This window comes from Stenella coeruleoalba (genome assembly GCF_951394435.1).
Source record: "Stenella coeruleoalba genome assembly, chromosome: 19".
In the NCBI taxonomy this organism is placed as follows: domain Eukaryota; kingdom Metazoa; phylum Chordata; class Mammalia; order Artiodactyla; family Delphinidae; genus Stenella; species Stenella coeruleoalba.
Window position 1 is genome coordinate 11,815,434 of NC_137165.1, and position 23,552 is coordinate 11,838,985.

At 41.7% G+C, this 23,552-nt stretch overlaps 2 protein-coding genes across 2 annotated transcripts in view; both read left to right on the plus strand.

Annotated features, from left to right (window-relative positions):
* Positions 1 to 11,129, plus strand: part of UBE2G1 (ubiquitin conjugating enzyme E2 G1) — a 102,441-nt gene extending 91,312 nt beyond the window's left edge. The window contains exon 6 of the mRNA XM_079904220.1: positions 10,028 to 11,129. The gene's annotated coding sequence lies outside the window, so the exon portion shown is untranslated. The remainder of the gene's footprint in view (positions 1 to 10,027) is intronic.
* A 6,719-nt stretch (positions 11,130 to 17,848) lies between these two features.
* The window catches only part of ANKFY1 (ankyrin repeat and FYVE domain containing 1), a 72,473-nt gene continuing 66,769 nt past the window's right edge, over positions 17,849 to 23,552 (plus strand). The window contains exon 1 of the mRNA XM_079903949.1: positions 17,849 to 17,872. Coding sequence (XP_079760075.1) covers positions 17,863 to 17,872 — 10 coding nt within the window. The 5' untranslated portion in view covers positions 17,849 to 17,862. The remainder of the gene's footprint in view (positions 17,873 to 23,552) is intronic.

Here is a 23,552-nt window from a genome sequence, read left to right on the forward strand (position 1 = left end):
TCATTTATTTACAAGTCCATCCTTTCACCACTGATATGCAGTGTTGGTTATGTTGTAAAACTACATTCCAGGTATGTGTTGATCTGTTTCTGACCTTTCTAGGTTTCCTTAGTTGGCTTGTCTATCCTTGAACTGGTATCACAGTGTCTTAATTTTTATTTATGATTTTTATGATTAAACGTATCAAATGCAAAGGTAAATCAGAAGTTAAGCTAAAGTCTACCCACTTTTCATTCTGTTTTCATGTTTGATTATCTCTAAGTTTCTGAAAAGACTCATATCTACTTTTAGATCTTGTTATAATAACCTAAAATGCTGAAAATTAACTTTACTTCTCTTTGTTCCCAACAGATATAGCAATAACCTTGCAGTCTTCAAATTATTTCTGTTTTGTTTATTTTTGCTAACAGTCCTGTCCTGATTTCATTATCATTACATCTAATACCTCCCACATGTCTAGTCAGTGATCCTCATCTTTTCTTTTGACTCTTGCTTTCCACCACCTTAGGTCAAGTTCTTGTTACTAGTTGAACATCTTTTGTGTCGGCCTGCACTTCATCCTAGATATTTGTCCTGGATACAACTGCCATGTTAGTCTTCACGAAGCTCAGCTCATTTATTGCATTGGTTCTTTTATGGGTCGGACAATATCTTAGGAACAACAAGCACTTCAGGGCTTGTTTTCCTTACCCATACTATTTTCCAGTCAGAAAAGAGCTTGGCGACAACAACGAATTGAGAGGAAGGAAATAATAGGTTGAAGCCTAAGCTTATGTGTGATTTTACCTTATAAACAGTACTTTATAAATTTAGGAAATAATCAAGAGTTTTTTTTTACCTTGATAGTATATTGCAAATAAAATAAATAAGTACGAATGAAGTGTCACAAACTAATTTTGTAAGGGATTATATATTCTTTGTTGGTGGGATTAGAGTTAATTTATACTTGATCATAACATACACGTCTTTAAAGTATACTTATCAAGATTAAGGTTCATGTAAAAAGAAGATGGAGGCAAATAATAATGTTGAATCAAAATACCTCCTTGCATAGAATAGGTTAATTGAAAAACAGTATAATATACTGTTAATGATGAAACTAAACTGAGAACTTACAATTAAAGGTGTAGGAAGCAATAACTGGAAATCTTGGCAAACAGGTCAGCACTGCTTACACATCCTTCTTTAAAGTTGCAAGTCCTACATATAAATTCATTCGTGCATTGTAATGGCTGTGCACTGTTGTAGAAGGGTGTGTGTGGCAGCTGGACATTAGATAGGACAGAATTTTGAATTAAATTAATGCTCTAATATTTTAATGGTTAATTTTAGTTACTATTCCTAACTTATTGTGTTACTATTAAGCTCAGGCTTCTGTGTAAAAAATTATAGTCTTTGAACTGTGTGTTTTTCATCGGTAAGAACTGAGTAAACGATTTTGCATTTTGTTTTCAGTCTGAAGCTCATTCTCATCATGAGGATCCTTTGGCCCACCTATGGCCAAAGACAAACATTCTTTGGGAAACATTGATTAATAAGTAATTAAGGGGAGTTTCCTGGTGGTATAGTGGTTAAGATTTCACTGCCGTGGCACAGGTTCAATTCCTGGTTGGGGAACTGAGATCCCACAAGCTGTGTGGTGCCGCCAAAAAAACAAACAAACAAAAAAGTAATTAAAGCAGACGTACTTAACTAGCATTCAGGGACCCAGTCTTGTCTATTGTATGTTGATTAACAATTACTAGTAGCTTCCCTCTTATGCTCATATAGTCCCCCTCTTTCTGAAATGTATCTCGTCATTCATCCAACTCAAATACTCGACCCATTTCCCGTGCCAAGGGTCTGGAATGTGTGTTCTGTTTCTTTTGCCACTTGAGATGAGGTCCATTTCAAATTTCCCTTCTTTCATGAAGTTATTGCTCTTCATCCCCAAGCAAATTCTTCCCTTTCTGAAGTACTGTAGCACCTAGAGTCTTAACTTTTAGCCATTTATGAATTTGTCTTACTGCTCTTGTTACATGTGATATGATGCAGTTGGGAAATAATGCCTCAGTAATACCCAATTCCAGTCATCTGTTTGGATTGCACTAAAAGTGAAATCATTTGAAAATTAAATTAAGAAATCACATCAGACTCCATGACTTAACTAATACCTTCTATAAAAGGGCCTATGTTTTACTCATCTACCTAATGCACAGAACAAGGTAAGCTGTAGGGTTGAGGTGCCCACATAATCTTTATTTTTTATTATTATTATTTTTTATAAAGTTATTTATTTTTACTTATTTATTTTTGGCTGAGTTGGGTCTTCGTTGTTGCGCGTGGGCTTTCTCTAGTTGCAGCAACTGGGGGCTACTCTTCGTTGTGCGCGGTCTTCTCATTGCGGTGGCTTCTCTTGTTGCGGAGCACGGGCTCTAGGCATGCGGGCTTCAGTAGTTGTGGCACGCGGGCTCAGTAGTTTTGGCGCACAGGCTTAGTTGCTTCGCGGCATGTGGGATCTTCCCGGATCAGGGCTCGAACCTGTGTCCCCTGTGTTGGCAGGTGGATTCTTAACCACTGCGCCACCAGGGAAGCCCCACATAATCTAAATGTCTCTGTCATTACATGATTTTTATGCCCATGGCTATACTGTAGAAACCTGTTGCTTTGTGGCAGATTTAGCGAGCTCTAGTCTATCACTCAAACTCTTCTTTTTTTTTTTTTTTTTTTTTGCGGTACGCGGGCTTCTCACTGCTGCGGCCTCTCCTGTTGCGGAGCACAGGCTCCAGACGTGCAGGCCCAGCGGCCATGGCCCACGGGCCCAGCCGCTCTGCGGCATGTGGGATCCTCCCGGACCGGGGCACGAACCCGTGTCCCCTGCATCGGCAGGCGGATTCCCAACCACTGCGCCACCAGGGAAGCCCTCAAACTCTTCTTAAAGACTTGCTTTTTTCATGCACTTTCTGAATATCCTCAGTCTCTATAGTCTTGTGATAGGATGATGTGAAATAAAACCCACAAGAAGCACTTGAAAAATGTACATTCTATTTGGGTTGAATGAAAAGTAAATTTAATTTAGTATTTTTTAATGATGTAATTTTTTACATCAAAATCTATAACTTAATTTTAACTGGAAGCATTAGTGTTGATGTACTTGATCCAGATTTTCTTTATTTTACTTTTATTGTGGTAAACACACAACCTAAATCTACCCTCTTAACAATTTTTATGTGTACAGTATTGTTAACTATATGCACATTGTTGTACAGTATATCTCTAGAGCTTTTTCATTTTGCACGACTGAAACTTCTCTACCCCTTGAACAACAACTCTCCATTCCCCCTCTCCTCAGGCCTTGGCAGCCACCACTTTATGTTTCTATCAGTGTGACTACTTTAGATACCTCATATAAGTGTAATCATGTAGTATCTGTGTCTCCTGTATAAAGATTATTAATAATTAATAACCATATCCTTTTTCTAATTCAGGTGTGGGATGGGATGAAGAGAGAGGAGATAGGGAGAAACAAATCCTCCCTTTCCCATAGATCAGCAGCATGGCCACATTCTATACCACTAGACAAAAGGACTTTGGTCTTTTGGTTCTGTATCAAGGCTAGAGGGATTGTATTAATTCTCTGTTGCTGTGTTACAAATTACCTAAAATTCAGTGACTTAAAACAGCATTTCTTTTTTTTTTAAGTGTCATTTTATTTTATTTATTTAATTAATTAATTAATTAATTAATGCTGTGTTGGGTTTCTGTGCGAGGGCTTTCTCTAGTTGTGGCCAGCGGGGGCCACTCTTCATCACGGTGCGCGGGCCTCTCACTATCGCGGCCTTTCTTGTTGCAGAGCACAGGCTCCAGACGTGCAGGCTCAGTAGTTGTGGCTCACGGGCCTAGTTGCTCTGCGGCATGTGGGGTCCTCCCAGACCGGGGCTCGAACCCGTGTCCCCTGCATTATCAGGCAGATTCTCAACCACTGCGCCACCAGGGAAGCCCTAAAACAGCATTTCTTATCTCATGGTTACCATAGGCCAGGGTTCCATGTATGACTTGGTTGACTCTTCTGGCTCTGGGCTCCTTATAATGCTGCAGTCAAGGTGTTGGTTGGCACTGCAGCCATCTCAGGGCTCAGCTGTGGTGGGTGGATCTGCTTCCAAGTTCAGTCAACTGGTTTTTGTCAGGTTTCTATTCCTTATAGGCCATTGACTGAGTCCTAAGTTTTTTGTCACATGGGCCTCTTCATAGGTCAACTCACAACTTGCTGGTTGGCTTCATTAGGGAATAAGTAAGATGATAAGAGAAGATAAGCTATGGCTGTAGTGGATGTTACTGTCTCTGTCCAGAGGGAAATAATCATATCCCAGCCTGCTGGGCATGTTGCCTACTGATAACTCATAGCTGAGTTGCTTTCTAGGAGTGTTGCCCTTAGCTAAAAGAGATCACTTGCCCAAGTTAGTCCCCTTCCCCAGAGGCCACTTGCATCCAAGGACTAGTTGGTTTGGGTAAGGGATGGGTTGATACAAAGGCTTGGACTTTTTTCTCAATTTGGGAATTATCTGAAGGGCCATTCCAGTGTGGGATTGACTGAAGCCTTTATTTCAACTGCCCCCCTCAGTTCATCTTCTTCTTCTGTTTAGATCTATTTCCCTCACTCTTGTTTTTGGAAGCACTTCCCAGTAAACAAATACCTGTCTGAGAATCTGTTTCGTAGATAACCTCACCCAGGATAGTAGGCATTGTGTAACCCAGCACAGTTAGATAGAAGATTTTCTGCCTTACCTCGTTGCATATGTGTACGCATGAATCTAGAGTCATTTCTCACAAATAGAAGTATATGTGGCTCCATGTATACGGCTTCTGTTCCTCCTAGGTGGCCATATTTTCTTCATGGCTTATTTGAGACCACATTTGGAGTATGTGATTATCACAATAGGACCACATCCTTGATGGGTTTCATATTCAGATCATTTAAGGATTAGCCTCCACATCTCACCCGTATCTCCTTAAAATTAGGGCTCCTTAAACGTTGAGGCTTTCTGATCTCTTGTGTTACAGTAAGATTATGAAGAAAAGTGCAGACTCTACTGAACCTGCTTCAAGGATGCATCCACCTCACTCCCACTAATACAGGTGATCTATAGTGATCTTGTTGACTGAGGTAAGGAGGAGACTAAGCTATCTCCAGTAAATTTTAAAACATAAGACAGATAGGAAAAACAAATATCAGAACAAAATACAGGAGAATATCAAGGTAGAGAAGGATTTATTAGGCACCAGTAACACCCATAAAAGGAAAAAATTTGATAAATTTGGCTGTATCAAAACCAAAAACTTAAATATTATGACAAGACAAAGTAAACAAGTATAAGCGGCAAACTGGGAAAAATTTTCTGTAAATCTAATATTCAGGATTTCTATCTAGAATCTACAGACTTTTGCAAAGCAATAAGAAAAATATCAGCACAAAGGACAATGATATGAATAGATAATAAATAGAAGCAAAAAGAAAGATGATGGTTGTTATACATGCAAAAATTAATTCAGCTGTATTTGTAAGCAGAAATACGAAGTTACAGGGGATGACGTCAAATCCATCAGGTTGTCAAAAACCAAAATGTCCAAGAAACCCAAGTGTTGGTGAAGATTTCGGGAAGTGGTGTACCTGAAATACTGGTATGAGTGAAGTTGTTCTGTCAACATTGGAGAGCAATTTGGTAATATCTACTCAATTTGAAAACACGTATCCTGCGATTTAGGTGTATAGGTTAGAGAAACTCCAGCACATGTGTACAGAGAGACATGATACAAGGATATTGCTTGCAGTATTGTGTGTAATTTTTAAAAGGCCTATCAGAATTGATCAGTTACTATTAATATCAGTTACAATATTCTATTGTATCAGCTAAAATACCTAATGTAGACTTAGTAATATATAATCACATGGTTAAATCTCAACACAAATCTTTTTTTTTTTTTTTTTTTTTTTTTGTGGTATGCGGGCCTCTCACTGTTGTGGCCTCTCCCGTCGCAGAGCACAGGCTCCGGACGCGCAGGCCCAGCGGCCATGGCTCACGGGCCCAGCCGCTCCGCGGCATGTGGGATCTTCCCAGACCGGGGCACGAACCCGTGTCCCTTGCATCGGCAGGCGGACTCTCAACCACTGCGCCACCAGGGAAGCCCTCAACACAAATCTTGAGTAGGAAAAGCAATTTGCAAAAAAAAAGTATGATATCATTTATGTAAATTATAAAGTAAAACCAACTATATTTTATTCTATCATAGTTATCCGATAGAATAAAAGTTTTTTTAAAAAGAAAGGACTAGAAGAAATATATAAAATTCTTAAAATTTGTAGTACTACTTAACTTTAGGGAGGAAGAGAGGGACCTGGGAAACAAAGGGGCTTTGCCCTGTTTTTTTTTTTTTAAACTGTCAATCTTCCAGCACATTTGCCTCACCTTCTTCCCTCTCCACAGAAAACTAACGTAATAAGGAAACCAGGGGCTGCCTGTTTGCCACATCCAAAGGCTTAATTTTAGTTTAGTGGGTTTTTTTTGGCTGCACCATGAGGCGTGTGTGATCTTAGTTCGCCCGACCAGGGATTGAACCTGTGCCCCCTGCAGTGGAAGCGGGGAGTGTTAACCACTGGACCGCCAGGGAAGTCCCTTAGTTTTGATTTTTAATCTCTGTAGCAATTGAATTGAATTGACTATTGATCTCCCTTCTAGAAACATCTTCTCTAACCCATAAATATCATGGCTCTATTTTGGTTCCTTCTGAATTTGACTGCTACCTTTATAGTTGCAGCTATATATAAGGGAAAGTAAATCTCTTTTCCATCTCAGCTCCCCAGTTCTGCTATCAGAAGTAAACACTGTTTAATCTTTCAGAAATCTTACTCTCCCCCTAACACACATGTACACACAAGTGTGATTTTGTGTCTGTGTTTATAACATAAATGTATACATAGCATACACTCTGTACTTTCCATTTAACATTGTCTTGATATTTTACTAGCTCAATAATGTATATCTGCTTCCCTTTTAACAGTTGCATGTTATTAAGGATTAAGATTTATATCTTGAAATGAGAGGTAACACCAAGAACAGCTGACCCTGAGCTCATTTCATTTCTTGTTAATGAATATTTACAAAGGCACTGTTTTCTTGGGAAAGAAGGGGCTCTGTAGGAGTACCATAGACATTATCCAGGCCATTAGAGAGCTGTTCACCTAGCCAGTTAGACCAGGCATAAAAAAGGTTAAACCACTCGCAGAGCTCTAGTGGGAGTAGAAACACGGTGCAGCTTTGAGAAAGTATGACTGATACTGAATGGTTAGGACAGAGGTTAGACGTAGGGCTGCGGGTGAGATTAGAAGTCTCTAGAGTAGAGATGGCCATTCATTTGGTATAGAGAGCAGTACATACTAGGGCCAAAGACAGCATCTTGCACAATTTCCACATTTAGGGGACAGAAACATGTGGGCTGCCTGGTCACAAGGAGGAGAGCTAGGAGAGTGAGGTATTACCGACCTCAGAAAGGAAGTGTGTGGATGGTCACCAGTGCATGACATAAGGAAAAGAAAAAGAATAGTTCAGTTTGGGGGAAAAACAGATGGATTGGTGATAGGGGGAGAGTTGTTGTTTAGTAAGTAGTATATTTGGTGGCAGTGTAGAATGAATTGGAACTTTTGGAATCATCTGTGTGAAAGATAATGGGGAAAACTTCCTTGATACACTAAGCTATTTAACTCATGGACTGCTTTCACTTAAGAATGGTTGAGCTTATTGGGACACTTACCCTTGAATGACGAATTACTTTCAATATTGTCTTTAACATCAAAAAGTGTTAAAAAAAAGTGGTTTTTTTTTTTGGAAATCACGCTTGTCTGCTTTTTATTTTTTTAGGCCTTTTAGAAAGATTAAATTGTGTAGCCACATGGAAAACTAATGATTTGATTCTAGTTTTAGAAATAAATGGAACAAGACACTTTCCAACTAAACCATCTCCAGATTTGTAGGTTAGAAATCAAGAATAATGAAGTGTAAGTTTGAGGCAAAAAATAGATACTTAAGTTATTTTGTAAAGACATACAGTTGATATAATTTCCATTAATATAAAAATGGTGTGATTTTTTAACAAAGTCACACAACAGAAGATTTATTTTAAACCAGAAATGGGATATGCTTACAAATTGTAAATGACTGTTTTAGGTCAGCACCGTTTATTTGAGTGTTATGCAGGTAATTCAGTTTCACATTTCTCTTTCTAGAGAAAAGAACAACAAACTTGCTTTTTCTGTACCAAGGCCTTTTGTCTGTTTAGAATATATTTTATTTAAAGGCGGGGCGGGGGGAATAGATTTTTCTTTTCCTGCTGAAGAAGAAGCTAAAGCTATTTAAAGCTGGGTCCTAACTACTAAAAGGCTCAAATACCTGATTTTAGGTGGTTAATGACTTTCTATAGTCAGTCCTCTCTGGAGTATTTTTCTTTAAAACCTCACATGGAAACAGGTTTTAAATGGTTCTTTTGTGACCCTGAAATTTCTTGTTCATATCATAAGGGAATGATTACTGAATGCCCGAGCTCTATACCCAGTTCTTTTTCAGCCCTGAGAGGTTAACTGGGCAGGGGTAAATTTGGGTGTGATATGTAGTCTTTGGAAAAACACTTAAGTAACGTAACCTAAAAGTTACAGTCCTATTCATAATGATTTCTCTTGAGTATCAGTCTATGTCTTTAGATTTTCTAATAAAACGTGTGCACATATGTGTATCTGTGTGCAAACAATAGAACCTGATTGCTGGTGAAGGTGGTATATTCATATTTGGTGGATTCGGTGCTTTGCTGGGGACCATTTACATTGATTGGTATGAGCCCTTTGGAGAGAAATTTAGCAGTCATTCTACTTCTCAGGAGCTGTCTTAGGGAAGTAGTCTAAATTCAGGAAATAGGCACATGTTCGGCCATAGATAAGCCCACAGCTTTCTTCTTGCCCACATCAGACCTCTGGTATGGTTGAATTCGGGTGATTGTAATATTGATAAATTCATTCGGGGATTTAGAAGAAGACACACTGAACTTTTCACACATCTGGTGTGAGTTAAATATTTGCCATGGCTCTAAGTACATTTGGCTTCATTGTTAGGAGTTTAAAATTATATCCCTTGGATTCCCAGTCATCTTCTATTAGACTTCTTTGTGACCAGCATTGGCTTGGCAGGTGATACAGACTTCAGTGTTTCTGGAGTACTTGATCCGATGTAATAGTAATAGGTATTCTCCTCCCCTGCTCCCGCTACATACTCAAAGGACACATTCATATAATAAAAGCTCTGAAAAGTCCAATCATTTAATTAGACTTTTTTTAATTTAATTGAAACTAGTGTTTTTTTCTAACCTTTTGAACAGGAAACTCTGCCACTTATTAATTAGCTCTGTGACCTTGTCTCTCTTTTCTCTGTAAAAGGGGGAAACCCCTTCATATGGTGATTATGAGCATTACATGAGATAAGTTTGTATAGCACTTTGTATACTGCTTGGCACATAATAAGCACTCGATAAGGTGGTAGTTGTTTTTATTTAGCTGTGGTTCTTCTAGTCGAATTGAACACATGAGATTAGCAGATACAAAACAATAGGGAACTCTAATTGGGAGAGGTCAGTTGTCAGAGGCTTCACGGATAATATAGGTTTGGACTGAACCTAGAGAAATCTAAGTTAAAGCTTAGTAATAGAACTTTCTTCACTGATGGAAATAATCTATATTTGCATTGTCCAACATGGTAGTCAGTAAACATACTGAGCACTCGATATGTGGGTAGTGTGACTGAGGAACTAAATTTAAAATTTTATTAACAATTATTTGAATTTAAAATGAAATGGTTGTATGTGGCTATCATATTGGAAGAGCACAAAAGTGAGCTTAAAGTGAAATGAAAAATTTGTTTCCCAAGAAATGGAATGCAAATAAAAATTTCTAATCAATCAATTCTTTTGTAATTTATAAAATCATTATATAATGCTGTTTGCTTTCTTGTAGGTCTCCAATTGAGAAACATGGCACTGTTTTTCCTGCACTCTACCCACCTATTGCTGGACTTCTGTTGTAACAAGTTGGCAAACACTGGCTGGAACTGGGCTGCAATAAAACATGCCAGTATCAATGCTGACAAGAGCCTAACAAGTGCCAACTTACAGATGATTACGCATTTTGAATTCTAATGAACTGTTTTAACCTTCAGGAAGAATTGTAAAGACCTGTACATAGCACAACATGATCCGGATAATATATATACTGTTCATGTACATCCACAAACACACCTTGTACCAAATAATGCTTTCTTGTAGTAGAATAAGAATCGTGTAAATTCTAAAAGATTTTAGCAGGTTTTCTTTCCCTATTCATTGTTTCTTATCAGTTTTAAAAGACTCCTTAAAGCATGTCAGATAAAAAGCAATTAGGATTAAAAGTTTCCATTTAATTTCCTTTAAACCATTGAGGCTTCATTAAACTCTTTTCACTTACTAAACTTTGTATCTTCTTTGTTTTGACACACTCCCCTTTGCTTTTATCTCTTCTGTCTGCCAGGATCATTTAGTTCAAATACTGAAACACTCAATAAGCAACTACTTGATTTTTAATGATGACTTCAGAGGAATGGTCATCACTAGGTGCTTCATCCCTTTTGTATTATACTTGCACCCATCTCTTGGATTGGATATAGCAATAACATTTTTTTCATTGTTGAGAGCTCTTGAATTCAGTCATTATCCCCAAGAACTAAAAAGAGTTGGTTCTGAATTCAATTCAGATTTAAAATGATTGAAATTTACCCCAAACAATACAAAATTCTGATTTGGTTTTATTTTTGCCCTCAGTTACCTAATGTGAAGGTTGGATGAATAAAGCATGCACAGCTGCAGGCTTTCTACTTAACTTCTGGGTTTGCTATTAAAAATGCTGTTTACCCACACACCCTTCTCCTTAGCTCTTCATATTTCTTTGCCTCTATCCTCTATACTGCAGATTTTTCTCACCTATTGTACAAAGAAATTGCGATGTATATTTTCATGTAATTTGATTTTGGAATTCTGTCACCTTATGTAGTGAGTTCTTCCAAAATATAATTTTTTTCCAATAATTGTCAAGTTGTTGGCTTTTATTGTATTGAATGAAGGTTATAATACTGAGTGCCAGAGAAGTGCAGTTTAGAAAAATCTCAGGTTGTTTCCTTATGCAAACAAATTTAATACTTGAAAATCACATGGCCATGGCAGTATATGTATTGGGTTCTGTATAGATTCTTATGTGAATCCCAAAGCATTACAGGGATGTAAAGGCTTTGTTATTTGACATATACAGATTTTGCCACTGACATACTGCACTTGGATTTTTATTACTGTTTGAGCATAAGTATATTTCATATCATAAGTTTTCAAAAATAATTTCAGGAAATGTAAAATGAGCATGTGCAGTGTTAAAGGTGTGCCCAGGTTCCTCTGTGTTTGGTGTGAGGCTGGGACTTGGAGGTAGTCTTTGGCATATAAGGGATAGAACTTGAGACAGTACCTGATGGGACATGGTGATTAATTGTGAGAATCAGTGAGAATTGGTGCATCTCTGCTCGGGGGGGTTTGGAGAAATGCTTGGGCAGAAGAATGAAAGGATTCCTGCAAGGAGCCAGTCCTTTATGAACTTGCATGTCTTTTAAAGCAGAAGTAAAATAATTGAGGATGTAGTCACAGTAGAGAGTGATTTTTCTAAATGTCAGTCTCTTCTTCACTCTGAAGCATTAAAAAAGCCCATAAATGTGTAATGGCTGAATGTGAAATTGTTTGATTCATTGCAGCCCAATTTTCTTCAAGAACTTGGCGTGTGACTTTACTTTTTCAAAGACTCTGTAAACACTGTTGCCCCAAAGTGCCAGCAGTACTGCATGCCTACCTGGGACTTTGAATGCAATCCCTTTTTATTCTTAAATCAGAAATTGTTCACATGGTGCTTGCTTGTGGCAAGATGGAGTCTGAATTTTGTTCTCCTATTGCTGTAATTCTGCTAGCAATCTCTTGAGTTAAAACCTGGGATTTGACTCTTCAGAGAGGAGCAAATGACCTAGTAACTCAGGGACAACTATTCTTGAACTTCAAGTGCCACATTAATGCAGTTACTTTGGTGTAACCATGTGTTCTTTAGGGCTAGATCATGGGGGGTAGAAGGAGAGCCAGGAATGAGTGCACGTCTCATGACACCCCTTTCCACCTGGTGCCCTGAGTGTGCTACATATGGAAACACAGGCCTCGAGAGATGTTTTGGCTTCTTTTCCTCTGTCAGAGGTGTCATCTGTGCCTTTCCCAGTGTTCATCTGACTGTGAATCTAAATGCCTCTACATTTGATATTAAACCACACTCAGGTGACACTGATCCAGGTGGCTTTTGTCCCAGCAGTGCCTCATCATTAGTGTGAGTCTTGTCTGCTTTAGGAAAAGGATTTTTCTCCCTGACCTCGTGCCAACCATCAACAACACCTGCATAGTCTTACGGATTGTAGAACCGTTGCCTGTTTCCTAAATTTATTCCAAGTTCTTGTAAAGGCTTATCGATTTCAGTCTGTGCTCATAATAGGATGGGTGAGCTCAGTGGCTTTCTGGCCTCTTGTGAGTTTAAAATCCAAATGAGGTTGGTTTTCTTGTCATTACAAGGTAATATTTTTGTGAGGTTATTCCACTAGTTCTGTGATTACTTGGGTGTCATAGTGTCTTTAATGGCCTTCATTCTTGGTTGTGAAATTTTATTTTATATGCTCATTCACCCTCTACAGATCTCCCCGTTTGGGGTTGTGGTGCCTGTGTATCTTTGCCTGTCTGGTCCCCAGTTGGTGGAATTACCTTTTGTGTACTGCCACTTCTCAGCATCTTTGAAATTTGACATAATGTTGCTTCATTCCAGTTTTTTGTTTGTTTGTTTTTTTTTTAGTTCTGTAATTTGTTGATTGTATTTAACTATGTGAGTTCTGTTGTGATGTTTACTGTATTGTAAAGCACCTCGATCATGTGATGGGTGCTCTATAAATCAATAAATGATGACTTAGAGGCTGTATCATGAGCTATTTTGGTTTCAGGATGCAGGTCTCCAAAGCAAGTTATGGGATTCTTTCTATATAAACAGCACATGATAGCAAAGGGTCCACAGGGGAATCTAGATAAAAAAATTTTAAAACCTTATTTAAAGGAGGAACCAGAGGGTAGGAAGTTCACTTTACTTCCAACCTGATATAACGGTCTTAAAATTTCCAGTACGCGGCCAACCACCATCCTTAATCAGAATTTCGTGCATGCTGATTTAGAACCTTATATAAAATAAAATGAGCACATGTTAGAGCATTATTTGGGATTTTGTCTTTGGCCTAGACTGGTTCTACCATGAAGATAAGCCAAAAGGTGAAGAACCCAGTCTCAAACGTCAACTGGAAGAGAACACAGGCACCATCTCAATCCCCACCTTCCCTTCTCTAAACAGATGGGCAAACTTGGCCCCAATACCTGCCCAGTACCACTCAGTAAGTTAGTGGCAAATGCAGCAAGAACTGAGTACTTTTTTCCCCCTTAACAATTTTTTTCCTTTTTCTGGAGGACTGCAAACCACAACAGGATTCAGGATGTAAATATTCAGCTTTTCACCCTGCATCTTTATATATAGTTTATATGGATTTACAGTGTTAGGTGTTGAAAGCTTGTCTGTCTTGATAGAAGTTGCCAGTGGTTTTAAGGCCTCTTCCTTACAAACTCCGAGAAAAGAACATGGAGCCTAATTTCTTAATCACAAGAAGAAAATCCTCCTTGAGAGCAGTTTGGGGAAAATGGGGGCTCAGTTTTCAGGGTTTAATTTTTCTGAAAAATATATTTGAAATAAAACTATTATAGAAAGGTCTAGATGATGTCCCTAAACTTTAAATATCAGTTGTAAGCATAATCATCTACTTGAGGTATATAGCAAAAAAGTTTTATTCCCATGCTGTCCAATGCAAATGAACAGCTTTTGACTTTGTCTACTGTGTGCAAGGCCATAGGCTTTGAGGAAGGATCAGTTGGTTTTCTCCCTCCTTCTTGTAAGAGTTGGTAACACCTCACCAAATTAAAATTGTTCGTTTTCTGGAGGACTGCAAACCCCAACGGGATTCAGGTATTTTTGATTGCTCAGTTTCAGATGGTGTAACCTGGCTGTCTCGGTAGGACTAGTCTTCTTTGTCTCTTGGAGTCTGCACACCCCACTGGGCTGCAGTGAAGGAGAAGGGAAAGGCTTTCAAAAAAGGCAGCCAGACACATCTTAGACATAGCTGCACAGAAAGTCATAGATAAGGTACTTGGTTTTCCCTTGCCAGCAGTCTCCATTAAGAACAAGTGCAGTATAATAGTACTGTGTGTGTTAGCACTGTGACCTCTCCTTTAACCCTCATGAGCACCAGTAATCAAGTTCCTATTTATTGAGCCTCCACTTTGTGGCAGGCTTGTGCTAGATGTGTTTCGTAAAGGATCTAGTCAAATTCTTACAAGGATCCTCATGCAGAATCAGGTTCAGATTAATTTCTCAAGACTGTACAGCAAGTAGGTTTCATGGCTGGGATTCAGTTTCATGACTTCCCTTACATACCGTGTGCCATTATTTCTTACCTCCGGGATATTTTTTCCCAGGTCACGTAGAGACTGAGGTGTGTTGAGGCTTGTACTTGAACCCAATTCATTGGACTACCAGTCTAGTGATTCCCTCCCTATCATGATATGACACTACCTCCCCAGAAAGAGTCTGTTCCCCTACGCTCTTAAGGCAGGCAGCATTTTTCCCTTCCTGTACTTCATGCTCCATGTCTGGGACAACTTCATACAAAGTTCCTCTAAATCAGACAAAACATGAATTAGGTCTAAAATGAATCATGTTTCAGTGCTCAGATTTCTCAGGTCATATCTAATATTGTAGCTCCATCCAACCCTGTTGGGTATTGTAATTCACTGAGTACTGTAGATGCTTTATTTTACAGGGTGTATTAAGTAGTCCTATAGCTCAGGGGTTTCAAGCCAGTAAGAGTCTACTCAGAAGACAAGGGCCCAGAGGTAGGGTTATGTTACAGTGCTAAGAAGAGTGCTTTCACCTCTGCTAGAGGGCTTCTTGAAGGTAGTTCGTGATGAGGAGGTAGTGAAGCTCTTGAGTTGATTAAATCCCTTAAGATGAGCTCTTGTTTGACTGTGGGCATCTAGGCCAAGCAAACTGAAAGGGCACATTTGTTTACTGCTACATGTGTGCTGCTCTAAGGGAGAGGGTCCCTGGTTTTCATCAGATTCTCCAAGGTCATGATCCCCCAAGTTATTAAGAACCATGGATTCTAGTCCAACTCCCTCTTGAAACTGATGGAGAATCTGAGATGGTAGCATAGATCGTGCAGGGACTTGACCATGATCGACACAACAAATCAGTTGCAGAGGCAAATCTGAACCCAGTTCCCCTGACTCCCGGTATAGCTCACAGCAACAGCTCATCAGACATTTTGAGGGCTTACCTGGTGGCGCAGAGGTTAAGAACCCGCCTGCCAATGCAGGGGCCACGGATTCGAGCCCTGGTCTGGGAAGATCCCACATGTCATGGAGCAACTAAGTCTGTGCACCACAACTACTGAGCCTGCACTCTGGAGCCTGCGAGCCACAACTATCGAGCCCGCGTGCCACAACTACTGAGGCCCGTGCTCCGCAATAAGAGAAGTCACCACAGTGAGAAGCCCGTGCACTGCAACGAAGAGTAGCCCCTGCTCACCTCAACTGAGAAAGCGCGCGCACAGCAACGAAGACCCAATAGACCCAATGCAACTAAAAATGAATAGTAATTAATTTAAAAAGAATGTATTAAAAAGAAAAACATTTTGAGCACCTGCTGTATGCCAGACACTAGGCTGGTGCTGGTGAAGAGGCAAAGATAAGTCATATGATGCAAAACCCAGACATCAGCTATGACAGGACTTCTTGATCACGTTTATGTTATGACCCAGGAAATATTTGTAGGGCACTCTGAGATAAAACAGATGAGGCTGCCTGTGGCCAGAGGAGACTGTCTTGCCTGGCTACCCTAGTGGCCCCAAGGGCTCACCATTTAGCACACCTATAAACCATTCTTGACAGGGAAGCTTTGAGCCATGACACCTCCATTGAGCCTGGCAAATGCTCTCCTGCCCTCTAAGCTCTGCTTGCTCGATGCAGCTGCTGTACGCACCTCCCTGCCCACACCTCTCCCGCATCTTTAGTCTCTTGCCACAACTGGAACGCTATTTCCCTGAGCACACCACCGTTCTTAAAGATTTCAATACCCTCTCCCCTTTCATCTCCCAGATGTCCCTCCCTCAGAATTCCTCCTCCTTCCTCAACATTTTAACCCCATGATTATGTTTACCATGATCTAAACTCCAAATTCCTCCTCCACTCTACCTCACTACCCACTAAATGGTTAACCTTGGCAGCACCTAAAATCTCTCCACTTTCAAATCCTCCCCCTTTTCTGTTCTGACACCCTCATCCTGTTCTCAGATCCTTCCTTCAACCTGTCATCTCTTATTCTTGGCTCTTCTCCAGGGCCACCACTTCCCCCTCAGTCCTTAACTGTGGATGCTTCTAGGAATGGGTGCAATCCACATTCTTTTGATTGTCCTTTGAGTAAAAATCTGTTTTGACAGGTTTCACACTATTCAGTTATATTACTCGTTAGCCTTCCTTTTTGCTATTAGTCATCCCCACATTGACTAAAGATTTTAGCACCTGGTTTATGGTCTCCTACCTTCTCTACCTCTGAATTCCAATATCTGATTTTTCTAGCTTCTCACCTCCACTTCAGCTACCATATTCCATGACTCTGTCCTGGAGTTTATTGTCTCCTAGTACTGTTTAACTTATGAACTTCAGTTTGCCACCCTAACACAGGGCTCTCACAATCTTGTTCACACTGCATTGGTCTTCAATATTATAGAGACCTGCAGTTTTATGACTCGTACATCAGCCTCTACCCAGTCTGCACCAGAGTTATATTCTCACAGCACTCTCAGTTTCTTTTTGGCAATGAATCCCAAGCCCTGCGCAAATGCTACAACCCATATTCTCTGCTTCTGCAGCCAGGTGGCTGAGTTCTGCTAGAAAAAAGTGGCCCATCCACACACTCAGAAGACACGTGCAACCAGGCCTTCCAAATTCAGATTCCTCTCCCAAATTTTCTTCACTCTTTTGGTCCCCTTGCCTATGAACTTCAACCATAAAAACGATGTCACCAAGCAATCTCTCTGATATCTCTTACCTCCACATCCATCTGCATGCACGTTCTTGTTTCCTAATGTTTTAGTAGAAAACAAGTGACTTGCCTGTAGTCTACAGTTAATCCTTTCCCCTAAATTTCCTTCTGAATTCGCCTGCAGGGCATCCCGCCTCCCCAGGCTAGTGAACCTTCATTAGCCTTTCCCTCTCCTTTGGCTCTTTTCTCTCAGCCTCTCACATCTTTACAAACAAACCACGAAAACCCCTTTCTCGACCCTCTCGTGGCCACATTTTCCCAAAGAGTAGTCAATGCTCGCTGCGTCCATCCCTTTCAGTCCCCTGCCTAGGGCGTGTAATATGATAGAGCCCAGTCAGTGCTTGATAAGTCCAGAGCCTCGAAAGTATAGGTGAAGAGAGCTAGGCTCTCGGTTCCTCCCGCGTCCAGCTACCTCCACTTTCATTCACTGCTCTTACCCAGTCTCGATCCCTCCCTCTCCCTGGCCCCCATGACTCTCGCGAGACTTGGGCACCTCCGTTACGCACCGCCCAAGTTGAGCGGCGCACTTCTCGCGAGGCTGAGGCAGGGCTGGGCCCGACATGGCGGAAGGTAAGGTTTCTGTGGAGCAGCGCGGGAAGGCGCGGAGCTGTGGGGGCGCTGCTGGCTGGGCGAAGCAGCCCTGTGAGGGAACGGCCGGGTGTGTTCGCTTGGGGCACAGCGGGTCTCGCGAGCCTTCCTCTCTCGCCTCTGCCGCGCGCCTCGGGCCGGGGTACTGAGCGCTATTCCTATGGCAACGCCCCTCCCGGCGTCCCCGACCCCGCGGGACCTTGGCAGGGTGCCGGGCTGGTCGTGAGGTCCCGTACTAGCACTGAGTGCAGCCTCAGGGATCCCGAGGGCCGCCGGGGAGGCTCCTTTGATTACCGGCGGTGCTGGGACGGCGGGGGACGTAACCCTTCTCCTTAGGAAATCGAAACTGCTGTCCTGGCAGGTCCCGCATCCGGAAGGAGTACATCCCTCCCCTGCGAAAGAGCTTAGGACTCTTCCCAGGGTGAGGGGTGGGGGTGAGCCAGGGCTGTCACGGGCCAACGAGCCAAACAGGAGGGGGCCATAGGCTCTGGGCTCCCCAGCAGCCTCGGGATTCGGAGCGGCTGGGATTCTTTCCCCAGATTGAGAGATGTGGACGGGAGGAGGGGGTTTGCTTGGTAGGGGAGTTGGCCAAGGTCACGCTGCTCCTAAGAGATGTGCTAAACCAGACCTCGACTCCTTTGCCTCTCAGTCCTGTCTTTACCCGCTTTTCTGGCGCTTTCTTTGTGCCCCTGCAGGTGAAGGCAATTTGGCCTCTCGGATTGAGCCGCCCTTAACGTAGCAATATTAGAAGCCTTCATTGTCAAAGCCTTGTTGTACAGGTGGCGGGAAAGGAGACCCAGAGATGGGAGTTACCTGCCAGGGACCCTAGAGTGAAGCTGTCGGACCTGGCTAGTGTGCTTCTCTTGTTCACCCCATTACTGGAGGAAAATACTCCTTATTTGACTTAATGTTTATTGAGTGACTGCACTGTGCTGGTCCTCCACCTGTCCGATTGGTTTTGAGCTAAGCTTTGTCTGAACGTATCTTTACTTGGATCTTACTTTTGGGCAGCACCTGACAGTTTGCAGGCTTTTCTCATTTGGATTAGACTTGGCAACAACCTTGTGAAGGAGGTCCGGCATGGGTGTTACTTGCACTTTATAGATAAAGGAATTGAGGCCGAGTTGTAGAGATATCCGGGGCAGGCACCCACTTTTTGTCTGCTCTTTCTACCATGTTAGACCCCCTGAGGGGGAAACATCAGATAAATATTGTATGAAAGCAGAGGAGGATTAAAAGGAACCGAAGAAAGCTGAGGTATCCCCTGAAGCTAGTCTTTGGATGAGTCACAGAATGTTGATTAAGATTTTTTAACACAGTGGGTAGCCAGTGAAAATGGAGCGTGTTGCCCAGAGCAGTGAGTTGGGGTGGAAAGGTTCAGGAAGGCTTCATGTGAGGTGGCAGGTACTCCAGCGCTTTTACACCAGTTAGGGAAGTTAAGGAATGTTTGGGGAGTACATTACCAAGATTGAAACTGTAGAAGGCAGTTGGTTTTTCATTAAGCAGTTTTACTGAGCACCTGCTCTGCCTTGCAGTTCGGTTCCAGCCTGAAGAGCTCCTACTGGCTGAATATGCTGATTGTTATCCTGCAAGTGCCTTGAGATTTGTGTTAGGATAACCTTGAGAGAGATGCAGCTGGTGGAGAGCACACCTTAAAACATCCTTTCAGGGTTAAATTGGCAAGGGAGTACAGATAGGTAAGCATAGTCAGGAGGTTCTGACTCGACAGTTTTTATTTTACTCTTTTTGTGTGTGTTCCAGTTTCCTAGCCTGTGTTCTGACTTAAGCTTTTTGGAAACAATGTCACAGACTTTGGGAAGAATTGAGTGGAGCATCCTAGTCCAGTTACCTCATTAAACTGAAACTGCTTGTTATGCACAGGAAGGCAAGGTTATCTAAACAGTGTTTTGCGGGGGTGTTACGCGACATGTACTTTAAAAAGAATTTATCGGAGCTGGCTATACTTGTTCAGAAATACTCATTTAAATATAAACAAATAGCAAAAATCTGTGTCATGTAACAATTGGATGATCTGTAAGCACGCTCTGTGGGAATTTCCCTGATAATGGTCTTCGTTAGGTGGTGTGAGTGTGAGAATGTGGGAAATTGCGCTTAGGAATAGTAAATAGAACCTGCAGGGGCTGAGTTATACAGTAACTTCTTAATGCGACTCGTTTAGAAACCAAGCTTCTTCCTTTCCTTGCATCCATGGGTATTGGTTTGACCGTATATATTTAGCTAAAGTCTTTCCTAAAATTAGTTGCCATTTCCACTCTACATCTCTGTAGCTGTCCTTCATCTCAGCCTCCTTCATCACTCGAACAAGTCCCTCCAACTTGGTCTTTCTGCTTTTACTTTTTCTCCTTGATTTTGCTTCCCCACAGCCTGTTTTTACAGTCTCCAGTGTTCCTTTTAAAGCATAAATCAGATCATGTCTCTCCCACTCTTTGCAATACACCTACCCTTCCACACGTTCTCCCCATTCCCCGTGGCTCTCCATGATTTTATATATATTTTATATCTTTTATACATTTGGAATATATTTTTCCGAAGCCTTCCAGTGATCTTTACAGACCAACAGGATCTGGCCGCTGGTTAACAGTGATACTTTATTTCTTCTCCTTCACAAAGCTCTTGCACACTAACTTCCTTGCTGTTCTTTGTATTGTACATTCCCAACACACTCCTACCTCTATATCTTTGTCTTGCAGTTTCCTTGGCCTGGAACAGTCTTCCTCAGTTTCTCCACGCAGCTAATCAACTTTTATTCACTCAGGTGTCTGTTCAGTTCTCACCTCTTTAGAGACCGTCCCTAGGTTTTGCTTGTTTGTTTTTTAATTCCCTTACTGGAATATAACCCCCATGAGGGCAGAGACTTTTCCTGTTTTGTTCACTGCTGTATCTTCCAACTTAGCATCGTGCCCGTGGTTGAAGGAGTGGATGAATTATTGAGCATCATTTACCAGACATCAAGAAAAGTTGCCAGGAATTGCCTGGCGGTCCAGTGGTTAGGACTCCTCGCTTTCACTGCTGAGGGCACAGGTTCAGTCCCTGGTCGGGGAACTAAGATCCTGCAAGCGGTGTGGCCAAAATAAAAAAATAAATAAATAAAATTAAAAAAAGAAAGAAAGAAAGAAAGAAAGTTGCCTGGATACATCCTTGGTCTCTTGTCAAGTACGCTGGCTGGTCCAGCTTTCAAGAAAGAAAGTTGCCTGGATACATCCTTAGTCTCTTGTCAAGTAAGCTGGCTGGTCCAACTTTTAATGTGCTCTGAATAACATCAGCTTGCTGGGAACTGCCTAACCTACTTTTCGTCCAGCCCAGTTTAGTCTTAGCAATTTAAGCATGCTTAAGAGCTCAGTCTCTGCAGGCAGACATGGGTTTGAATCCTAGTTTTACTAAGCTGTGATCACAGGCAAGCCAATTAATTGCTCTCAGTCTCAGTTTCCTCAACTTTGAAAGGGGGATAATCACTATCTCAAAAGAAATAGTGTATCATGCAGTGTACCTACCATGCAGTCTGTCTCTTAGTCTCATCTTTTTTTAAAAAAAATATATTTATTATTTATTTATTTGGCTGCGCCAGGTCTTAGTTGCGGCATGCGGGATTTTTTTTTAAGTTATTTATATTTTATTTTATTTTATTTTGGCTGCATTGGGTCTTCGTTGCTGTGTGGACTTTCTCTAGTTGCGGTGAGTGGGGGCTACTCTTTGTTGTGGTGCACGGGCTTCTCATTGTGGTGGCTTCTCTTGTTGCAGAGCATGGGCTCTAGGGTGTAGGCTCAGTAGTTGTGGCACATGGGCTCAGTAGTTGTGGCTCATTGGCTCTAGAGCGCAGGTTTGGTAGTTGTGGCACACGGGCTTAGTTGCTCCGTGGCATGTGGGATCTTCCTGGACCAGGGCTCGAACCTGTGTTCCCTGCGTTGGCAGGCAGATTCTTCACCACTGCAGCACCAGAGAAGCCCCATGTGGGATTTTTTAGCTGTGGCATGTGGAATCTATTTCTCTGACCAGGGATCGAACCCGGGCTCCCTGCATTGGGAACGTGGAGTATTAGCCACTGGACCACCACGGAAGTCCCCTCTCTTAGTCTCCTCTTAAACCACTCTCCCCTCAATAAAATAAAAGTGAAAATTGGAAAAAAATGTGACTTGTTAAACAGAAAAATGATCATGGACTTTTATAAGCTTACTGGAATTTGGTCAGGAAAATACTTTTGACAACAATTCAAGTAACAAGGTGAAGACATTCTGTATTCTGGACAATCCCTGGCCACTACAGTAGCCATTAGCTACACATGGCTTCTTAAATTTAATTAAAATTAAATAAAATTTAAAATTCAGTTCCTTAGTCATGCTAGCCTCATTCCAGGTGTTCAGTAACCGTGTGGTTAGCGGCTCCCATATTAGCAGACAGCACAGATGAATAGAACACTTGCATCATTCTAGAAGGTGCTGTTGGACAGCAGTGTTCCAGAAAATGCTTGGTATAGGCTGGTAGAAACAGTGAAAGGAGAAATTTTGCTCCTTCCAGTTTGAAAGTTTATCTCTTCATTTATTATTTTATTCATTCATCAGATGTCCCAGTCTGTTCATAATTATGTATTGTCTGGTGACCCCTCAAGCAGTATCTCTCTATATACCATTCCTTTCTTTTCTCTATCTTCCCTTTCTTTCATTTCTGTCACCAGCAGAGGCTGTTAGCTTTCTCCTTGAGGATATATATATTTTTTAAAAACAAAGAAACGAAGTTTATCCAGTCACTGCAGTGACTGTGGATGTGCCAGAGTAGAGCTACTGAATCATGCTCAGATATGTGGGCTTCAGTCACCGGCAAGGTGAGTTGCTGTAGTTGGGACATTATCATGATTTACAGACATGCCCAACAAAATGAGAAACTATGTCCTCAGGCTCTCTTGTTGAATCTGAGTAGGCCAGGGACCTACAGTATTATTGAACTCCACCTACTAATGCACTGTAGGGTGGAGGATGGGATGAGCATGGAGTGGGGGTGGAGGGAGAGGTAGTCAGTGGTTAAAAAAAGAAGAGCCAGACCTAGAGCCTCTTCACAGAGAACACTGCAGTCCAGGAGGGGAGACGAAAGCATGTGTGTTAGAAACTGCGTTGTAGGGACTTCCCTGGTGGCACAGTGGTTAAGAATCTGCCTGCCATTGCAGGGGACACGGGTTTGAGCCCTGGTCCGGGAAGATCCTACATACCGTGGAGCAACTAGGCCCGTGCTCCACAACTACTGAGCCTGCGCTCTAGAGCCCATGAACCACGACTACCGAGCCCACGTGCCACAACTACTGAAGCCCACGCGCCTAGAGCCTGTGCTCCGCAACAAGAGAAGCCACCGCAATGAGAAGCCCGCGCACCGCAACGAAGAGTAGCCCCTGCACACCGCAACTAGAGAAAGACCGCGCACAACGACGAAGACCCAATGCTGCCAAAAATAAATAAATTAATTTAGAAAAAAAGAAAAAGAAACTGCATTGTAGGGTGGAAGGTGAAAAATGCTTAGGAGTTACTTTGAAAATTCAGAGTAGGAAGAGATGTTTTAGGGAAGTGGGGAGTATGTTTTGGGTGTCAGGGGAGGCCTTTGCTGCAGGAGTTAAGCTGGGCTTATCTGGGCTGGACTTTGGAAAAATAGGCCGCTTTTG